Source organism: Lipotes vexillifer, unplaced genomic scaffold (assembly GCF_000442215.2).
Source record: "Lipotes vexillifer unplaced genomic scaffold, Lipotes_vexillifer_v1.1 scaffold418, whole genome shotgun sequence".
In the NCBI taxonomy this organism is placed as follows: Eukaryota; Metazoa; Chordata; class Mammalia; order Artiodactyla; family Lipotidae; genus Lipotes; species Lipotes vexillifer.
The window spans coordinates 5,945,310-5,955,579 of record NW_006798629.1 but is presented as its reverse complement, the minus strand read 5'-3'; the positions used below and the strand labels follow the sequence as shown (position 1 = coordinate 5,955,579).

The following is a 10,270-nucleotide window of genomic DNA, read 5'->3' as shown; positions in this document are numbered from 1 at the left end:
GAATGGGAAGTGACTGCTAATGGATAGTACATTTCTTTTTACAGTGATGAAATTTTCTGCAATTAGATAGAGGTGATGGTTGCATATACTCTGTGAATATACTAAAATCCGCTGAGTTGTATTTAGGGCATGTGAATTATATCTCTAAATAAATAAATGGACATTATCAGCACTGTTGGTTAAGGTTGTTTAACTTTTCATAAAGAAATTCCTTTTTTTCTTGAAAAGGGGATGGCTACATTCAGTATTAAGTTTGGTAGACTTTGAGCAGGAAGCAGCTATGGTCTTCCAAACATGGCTGACTCAGACCTTCAGTGTATCCTTAAAGTCTTACTCTATACTGCAGCCTGGTGGCAGCAGTACTAAATTGCAGGATTAACAGAGGGCAGAGATTAAATTAAATCCTTTTGAAAGCAGAAATTTACAAATACAGTGATAACAATGAATGTCAACAATACAGTATAACGATTGAACATGATCTTTACACTGGCATTTTACTAGCCAGAACTCTCCAAGAAATGGCATAATTACCCAACCACAATAATAATAATTGAATTAATGACCCCAAGGCTCTGTATGATATTTAAATTTTAGGGTTACCTAAATTATATTATATAGTAACCAAAATACTCCAATTCCTTACCAGGCCAGTTCATATCACCTTTATTATTCTCTTAATGATTAGCACAAATCTTAGAAATTTCCTTCTTTGCTGACTGATTGTGGGGCACCAACTCATTTTCTTTCTTTTTTTTTCCTTTTCTTCTCTCTTTTCAGAATGGAATGATTGTTCACATTCTTTCTGGGAAATGCATAGAAGCTGTGATGCAGGAAAACAATAAAGATTTGTATTTACGTGAGTGTGATGGAAAAGCCAGCCAGCTGTGGCAATTTGACAATGTCAGCACCGTGGATGAACAATGAATGCTACCATCAGAAGGAAAAGAGAAATGTGGCCATAGAGGTTCAACTTAAGGGAACAACAGAAGCATGTGCACATCATGAAGGAGACCCTTTGTATTTGTGCAGTGGTGATAGTAGAAACAAAAACTCCACAAATGAATATGGGAAGTCTTTCCTTCTCATACCTTACTTCATTGACCACTGGCTGTTTAAGAAAAAGAAAAACATGGACCCATTGTCTCAATGTCTTCATCACTGGTAGATGATCATTACATGGTACATAAGATTCTTGTGTTTTTTTTTTTCCATTGAGCAGTAAATAATTGCTTTTATCTCTGACTAAGGAAAGAGGTCTGGCAACACCTTCAGGATACACAATTCTGATTGATCAATTTATTTCAAATGGCCTTATCTTGGATTGTCTGTGTCACCAGCCATGAAAATTAAAGCATGAAGAAAGTGCAAAGTCCTGACATCCAAAAAACATTGCAATAGGCTTATGAGGACAAATTTCATGTTCATTGGTTGAGGCATAGCTCAGAGGAAGGAAGGGAAGTAAGCTACTGAGAGAAAATAGGGTTGGAGAGAGCTTTGACCCAATTCTTCAGCTCAGCCTAGTAGCTGAAAAGAGTCAGTAGACCTGGAATAAGATGTTCTCGTTAATGAGAATTTCCTCAGAACTTTCTATCTCCATTCACCCTGCCCTTGCTGTTCTCTATCTAGATTAACCACAGTCGGATTCTCATGTAATATTCTTTTCTTTAACCATCATTGTTGGGTCAGCTTAGATTGAACACTCCCACTAACAGAAGTGTGTACAGTTGAGAAACTCTCCTGATGCCCTGTTACAGGGTTTGCACTGATTGGATCAGAATGAGCAACATTTGCAAAGAGGCAAGCCTCCCTGGGAGGGAAATGCCAGCGTCTGAGCCAAAATTCTTATGAGAGGAACTAGAGGTGGGTGTTAATGTCCATAAATGTTGAAAGGGCTGCCTCTGAGCTGGTAGGAAATGTCTGGGACCCTCAAATATGCCCACACCTGAACATTCAGCCATAGAAGAACACATCTCCATCAGGGCAGAGTCCATGCTAACAAAAGCTGAATGGCTCTCTTGTTGTGACTTGGCCCACCCAGTTGGGCTGTAAGAGTTGCTGAGTGGGGGTGGTTCTGTGATTGAGAAGACATGGTGCTGGGTGGGGGACCCTGACACCCAAGGAGATGGGAAGAAGCCCCAAGCGAACCAGTAGGATGTGGGGGGACTGAGGGGGGAGGAGAAGTGGATGCTAGACAGGACTGGCACCCTTGAGGTGTGGCTGAGAGGGGGGAGGGGTTCCCACTCCTGGAGGGACCTCAGGGGCTCAGATCAGGGGCCCATCATTTCCCCTGCCCAAGCAGCCAAGGAAGTCTGCCAGGCTCTCGGGCTGGGTCCTATGTCCTCAGAGGTCCCCTCTGGGCTGACTTGGTCCTGGGGGCATAGGAGCAAGGCCGGGAGAGAACAGGAGAGGCAGACGGGAGGGATCCTCCAGGACCAGAGGAGTAGGAAAGGAGCAGAGAGGGTTTGCCCCACCCACTCAGGAACAGGGAGCCTGCTGAGTTCCCAGGCCAGTCCCCCAACCTCCAAAGTCCCCTCTGGGTGCGTGGGTCCTGGGGGCATAGGAGGGAGGCTGGGGAGATCAGGAGAGGCAGGTGGGAGGAGCCCTCTGGGAAGGGAGGAGTGGTAGAGGAGTGGAGGGCGTTTGCCCCACCCACTCAAGCCCAGAAAACCTGCTGGGTTCCCAGGTGAGGTCCCCCACCCTCTGAGACCAGAGGCAGGGGTACACCTGGGCCCTTCTGTTCTGTTGATCCTAAGCCCCACCCACCACACACACACCCTTTTCCAGTCCCTTGGGTCCTAAGCATAGGCCCCACTCACTGCTCAAACCTCACCCCTGCTCAGGCCCTGCCCTCCACAGCCAAGGCCTTTTGCACCTTTTCTTTTTTCTCTTCCTCTTTTTTACTATTGTGGTTCTGTTTTACTTTCTGGTTGTTGTTTCATCTATATTTTCATTTTTAGTCTAGGAAACTAACACAGCTGTTAGTTTCCTAGTCTAATTTTATTTTTTACTTTGTTATTGTTCTCCTTTTTTTTTTTTTTTTTTAACCACCCCATGCAGCTTGCAGGATCTTGGTTCATGAGCTGGGGGTCAGGCCAAAGCTCCTTCAGTCCAAACCACTGGACTAACAGAGAAACTCAGAATCCAGGGAATATTCATTGGAGTGAGGTCCTCATCTCAGCACCAAGACCCAACTCTACCCAGCAGCCTACAAACTCCAGTGTTGGAAGCCTCAGGCCAAACAACCAGTAAGACAGAAGCACAACCCCACTCATAAGAAAAGAAAAAAGAATGAGATGGGAAAAAATATGTCACAGATGAAGGAACAAGGTAAAAATCTACAAGACCAAAAAAATGAAGAGGAAATAGTCAATCTACCTGAAAAAGAATTCAGAGTACTGATGGAAAAGATGATCCAGAATCTCAGAAATAGAATGGAGGCACAGATTGAGAAAACAGAAGAAATATTTAACAAAGATCTAGAAGAACTAAAGAACAAACAGAGATGAACAGCACAATAACTGAAATGAAAAGTACACTAGAAGGAATCAATAACAGAATAACTGAGGCAGGAGAATGAATAAGTGAGCTGGAAGACAGAATGGTGGAAATAACTGCTGAGGAGCAGAATAAAGAAAAAAGACTGAAAAGAATTGATGACAATCTCAGAGACCATTGGGACAACACTAAATGCACCAACATTCGAATAATAGGGGTCCCAGAGGAAGAAGAGAAAAACAAAGGGTCTGAGAAAATATTTGAAGAGATTAAAGTGGAAAAATTCCCTAACATGGGAAAGGAAATAGTCACCCAAGTCCAGGAAGCACAGAGAGTCCCATACAGGATAAACCCTAGGAGAAATACACAAAGACACATATTAATCAAACTAACAAAAATTAACTACAAAGAAATAATATTAAAAGCAGCAAGGGAAAAACAAAAAATAACATACAAAGGAATCCTCATAAGGTTATCACCTGACGTTTCAGCAGAAACTCTGCAGGCCAGAAGGGAATGGCAGGATATACTTAAAGTGATGAAAGAGAAAAACCTACAACCAACATTACTCTACCCAGCAGGGATCTAACTCAGATTCAATGGAGAAATCAAAAGCTTTTCAGACCAGCAAAAGCTAAGAGAATTCAGCACCACCAAACCAGCTTTACAACAAATGTTAAAGAAATTTCTCTAGGCGGGAAACACAAGAGGAGAAAAAGACCCACAAAAACATACCCCAGACAATTAAGAAAATGGTAATAGGAACATACATATCAATAATAGCCTTGAATGTAAATGGATTAAATGCCCCAACCAAAAGACACAGACTGGCTGAATGGATACAAAAACAAGACCCATATATATGCTGTCTATAAGAGACCCACTTCAGACCTAGGGACATATACGACTGAAAGTGAAGGGATAGAAAAAGATATTCCATGCAAATGGAAATCAAAAGAAAGCTGGAGTAGCAATACTCGTATCAGATAAAATAGACTTTAAAATAAAGACTGCTACAAGAGATAAAGAAGGACACTACATAATGATCAAGGGATCAATCCAAGAAGAAGATATAACAATTATAAATGCTTATGGACCCAACATAGGAGCACTTCAGTACATGAGGCAAATGCTAACAACCATGAAAGGGGAAATCGACATAACACAATAATAGTAGGGGACTTTAACATCCCACTTACACCAATGGACAGATCATCCAAAGAGAAAATAAATAAGGAAACACAAGCTTTAAATGACACAATAGACCAGTTACATTTAATTGATATTTATGCAACATTCCACCCAAAAGTGGCAGAATACACATCTTTCTTTTCAAGTGCACATGGAAATTTCTTCAGGATAGATCACATCTTGGGTCACAAATCAAGCCTCAGAAAATTTAAGAAAATTGAAATCGTATCAAGCAGTTTTTCTGACCACAATGCTATGAGATTGGAAATCAATTACACGAAAAAAACTCTAAAAACCACAAGTACATGGAGGCTAACAGTGCACTACTAAATAACCAAGAGATCACTGAAGAAGCAAAGAAGAAATTTAAAAAACCATAGAAACAAATGACAATGAAAACACAACAACCCAAAACCTATGGGATGCAGCAAAAGCAGTTCTAAGAGGGAAGATTATAGCAATCCAACCTCACCTCAAGAAACAAGAAAAATTTTAAATAAACAATCTAACTGTACACCTAAAGCAACTAGAGAAAGAAGAATAAAGAAAACCCAAAGTCAGTAGAAGGAAAGAAATCATAAATATCAGAGCAGAAATAAGTGAAATAGAATACGAAGAAAACAATAGCAAAGATCAATAAATCTAAAAGCTGGTTCTTTGAGAAGATAAACCAAATTGATAAACCTTTAGCCAGCCTCATCAAGAAAAAAACGGAGAGGACGCAAATCAATAATATTGGAAATGAAAAAGGAGAAATCACAACTGACATCACAGAAATACAAAGGATTACAAAAGACTACTACAAACAACTATATGCTAATAAAATGGATAACCACGAAGAAATGGACAAATTCTTGGAAAGGTGCAATTTTCCAAGGCTGAACCAGGAAGAATTAGAAAATATAAACAGACCTATCACTAGTAATGAAATTGAAACTGTAATTAAAGATCTTCCAACAAACCAAGGTCCAGGACCAGATGGCTTCACAGAGGAATTCTATTAAATATTTAGAGAAGAGCTAACACCACTCCTTCTCAAACTCATCCAAAAAATTGCAGAGGGAGGAACACTCCCAAATTCATCCTACAAAGCCACCATCACCCTGATACCCAAACCAGAAAAAGATATCACAAAAAAAGAAAATTATAGACCAATATCACTGATAAACATAGATGCAAAAATCCTGAACAAATATTAGCAAACAGAATCCAACAACATAGTAAAAGGATCATACACCATGATCAAGTGGGATTTATCCCAGGGATTCAAGGATTCTTCAGTATACACAAATCAATCAATGTGATACACCACATTAACAAATTGAAGGAGAAAAACCATATGATCATCTCAATAGATGCAGAAAAAGCTTTCAACAAAATTCAACACCCATTTATGATAAAAACTATCCAGAAAATGGGAATAGAGGGAACCTACCTCAACATGATAAAGGCCATATATGACAAACCCACAGCAAACATCATTCTCAATGGTGAAAAACTGAAAGCATTTCCACTTAGATCAGAAGCAAGACAAGGATGTCCACTCACCACTCTTATTCAACATGGTTTTGGAAGTCCTAGCCACGGCAATCAGAGAAGAAAAGGAAATAAAAGGAACACAAATTGGAAAAGAAGTAAAACTGTCACTGTTTGCAGATGACATGATATTATACATAGAGAATCCTAAAGATGCCACCAGAAAACTACTAGAATTAATCAATTTGGTAAGGTTGCAGGATACAAAATTAACACACAGAAATCTCTTGCATTCCTATACACTAACAATGAAAAATCAGAAAGAAAAATTAAGGAAACAATCCCATTTACCATTGCAACAAAAAGAATAAAATACCTAGGAATAAACCTACCTAAGGAGATGAAAGATTTGTACTCAGAAAACTATAAAATACTGGTAAAAGGAAGCAAAGATGACAGAAACAGATGGAGAAATACACTATGTTCTTGGATTGGAAGAATCAATGTTGTGAAAATGACTATACTACCCAAAGCAATCTACAGATTCAGTGCAAACCCTGTCAAACTATCAATGGCATTCTTCACAGATTTAGAACAAAAAATTTTACACTTCGTATGGAAACACAAAAGGCCCCAAAAAGCCAAAGCAATTTTGAGAAAGAAAAATGGAATGGAGGAATCAGTCTCCCTGACTTCATACTATACTACAAAGCTACAGTAATCAAGACAGTATGGTACTGACAAAAACAGAAATAAAGATCAATGGAACACGATAGAAAGCCCAGAGATAAACCCAGGCACCTATGGTCAACTGATCTATGACAAAGGAAGGCAAGGATATACAATGGAGAAAAGACAGTCTCTTCAATAAGTGGTGCTGGGAAAACTGGACAGCTACATGTAAAAGAATGAAATTAGAACACTCCCTAACACCATACACAAAAATAAACTTAAAATGGATTAGAGACCTAAATGTAAGACTGGTCACTATAAAACTCATAGAGGAAAACATAGGAAGAACACTCTTTGACATAAATCACTGCAAGATCTTTTTTGATCCACCTCCTAGAGTAATGGAAATAAAAACAAAAATAAACAAATGGGACCTAATGAAACTTAAAAGCTTTTGCAAAGCAAAGGAAACTACAAACAAGATGAAAAGACAACCCTCAGAATAGGAGAAAATATTTGCAAACAAATCAATGGACAAAGGATTAATCCCCAAAATATGTAAACAGCTCATGCAGCTCAATATTAAAAAAACAAACAACCCAATCCAAAAATGGTCAGAAGACCTAAATTGACATTTCTCCAAAGAAGACATACAGATGGCCAAGAAGCACATGAAAAACTGCTCAACATCACTAATTATAAGAGAAATGCACATCAAAACCACAGTGAGGTATCACCTCACACCAGTTAGAATGGGCATCATGAGAAAATCTACAAAGAACAAATGCTGGAGAGGGTGTGGAGAAAAGGGGACCCTCTTGCACTGTTGGTGGGAAAGTAAATTGATACAGCCGCTATGGAGAACAGTATGGAGGTTCCTTAAAAAACTAAAAATAGAATTACCATATGACCCAGCAATCCCACTACTGGGCATATACCCAGAGAAAACCATAATTCAAAAAGACACATGCACCCCAATGTTCATTGCAGCTCTATTTACAATAGCCAGGTCATGGAAGCAACCTCAATGCCCATCAACAGATGAATGGATAAAGAAGGTGTGGTACATGTATACAATGGAATATTACTCAGCCATAAAAAAGAACGAAATTGGTCATTTATAGAGATGTGGATGGATATAGAGACTATCATACAGAGTGAAGTAAGTCAGAAAGAGAAAAACAAATATCGTATATTAACGCATATATGTGGAACGTAGAAAATGGTACAGATGAACTGGTTTGCAGGGCAGAAATAGAGACACAGATGTAGAGAACAAATGTATGGACACCACGGGGGGAAAGTGGTGGTGGTGGTGGTGGTGGTGTGATGAATTGGGAGATTAGATTAACATGTATACACTGATGTGTAAGAAATTGATGACTAATAAGAACTTGCTGTATAAAAAGATAAGTAAAATTCAAAAATTCAGAAAAAAAAGAAAACATGCTCAACATCACTAATTATTAGAGAAATACAAATCAAGACTACAATGGGGTATCACCTCACACCAGTCAGAATGGCCATTCATCAAAAAATCTACAAACAGTAAATGCTGGAGAGGGTGTGGTGAAAAGGGACCCCTCCTGCACTGTTGGTGGGAATGTAAATTGATACAGCCACTGTGGAGAACAGTACGGAGGATCCTTAAAAAACTACAAATAGAACTACCATATGACCCAGCAATCCCACTACTGGGCATATACCCTGAGAAAACCATAATTCAAAAAGACATGTACTACAGTGTTCATTGCAGCACTATTTACAATAGCCAGGACATGGAAGCAACCTAAGTGTCTATTGACAGATGAATGGATAAAGAAGATGTGGCACATATATGCAATGGAATATTACTCAGCCATAAAAAGAAACAAAATTGAGTTATTTGTAGTGAAGTGGATGGACCTAGAGTCTGTTATACAGAGTGAAGTACGTCAGAAAGAGAAAGAAAATACTGTATGCTAAGGAACATATGTGGAATCTAAAAAAAAAAAACAGGTACTGATGAACCTAGTGGCAGGGCAGGAATAAAGACGTAAACATAGAGAATGGACTTGAGGACACAGGAGGTGGGGAGGGGGAAGCTGGGGCGGAGTGTATGAGTACATACACTACTGAATGTAAGATAGATAGCTAGTGGGAAGCAGCAGCATAGCACAGGGAGATCAGATTGGTGCTTTGCGATGACCTAGAGGGTTGGGGCAGGGAGGGTGGGAGGGAGGCTTAAGAGGGAGGGGATATGGGGATATATGTCGGCATATGCCTGATTCACCTTGCTGTACAGCAGAAACTAACACAGTATTGTGAAGCAATTATACGCCAATAAAGATCTATTAAAAAAAAAAGACCTGGTACCCATCTCTCTTCCATGTGGATTTCCCTCTTCACGTGGTCAGCTTAAAACCTCCCCTCAAAGATGCTGATCTCCTTTGGGCTGTCCCAGGATTCAGTGTGTTTTAACAAACACTAAGCAGGAGGTAAGGGTTTCTAAACAGTACACATCGTAACTATGCATTTCTTCACCTGTTGAAGTCAATGGAACACTGCATTTTTCCTTCCTCAGAATACACTCTAGACCTGGGCGAGGAGTCACTGGCCACATGTGGTTATCTAAATGTAAATTCATTAAAATTAAAGAAAAGTTAAACTCAGTTCCTCAGTTGTACTGGCCACATTTCCAGTGCTCAATAGCCACTGTGTTGCAAAGCCCAGAGAATAGAACATTCCGTCAGTGCAAAGAGGACTATTGGATAGCATTGCCCTAGACAGATTTATCACCCCGTTGAGAGAAGAGATTCAGCCACCATCGTCTTGCTTCAGATTTGTCTATATTCAACACAAATTCCCCTAACATCCTGAAGCTGAGACAGAGCTAAAAATTCTCAGATGGCAACTTTGTAAAGGGCATTATGGTTGAAAAATCAAAATTAAACAAGACCTCTATTTTTAAAATGAACTTTGTTATTGGCATTGTTGGTATTTGAAGTTGCTGGAATAAATTAATATAATTAAATAAAAGGCTGGATTCAATTGTAAAGTTGTGTTTGACAGTAATTAACAAAAGGACCCAGAGGGCTTATTGCTTAATTGGTTGAACAAAGCAAGAATGTGGTGTTTCTTGCTTCCTTAACCATCCGCATGATTTATTACTTTATTACAGAAATGGTGGTCAGCTCAGTCCCTGGCTGGTACTTCAAGACCCTTAATTTAAACAAAACAGATGCCTCCATTTAGTTCTAAAAAAATTCAACCTTCTCCTCATAGAGAAACAGAGTATTCAAATTCTCTTCTCTATGGGCTCATCTCTGATTTTATCCACAATGATCAATTTAAAAGTAGAGAAACTTGGCAGTTGGAAGATTTGATTCCCAAGAGTTTCATTTGTCTACCTGAATTTAATGATTGACTTTATTGTTTGGGCTGTAAGACTGAATTC

The 10,270-nt window shown here is 39.2% G+C and overlaps 1 protein-coding gene across 1 annotated transcript in view; it reads left to right on the top strand.

Annotated features, from left to right (window-relative positions):
* The window catches only part of GALNT15 (polypeptide N-acetylgalactosaminyltransferase 15), a 37,839-nt gene extending 36,915 nt beyond the window's left edge, over positions 1-924 (top strand). Inside the window, exon 11 of the mRNA XM_007470625.1 lies at positions 778-924. Coding sequence (XP_007470687.1) covers positions 778-924 — 147 coding nt within the window. The remainder of the gene's footprint in view (positions 1-777) is intronic.
* The last annotated feature ends 9,346 nt before the right edge of the window (positions 925-10,270 follow it).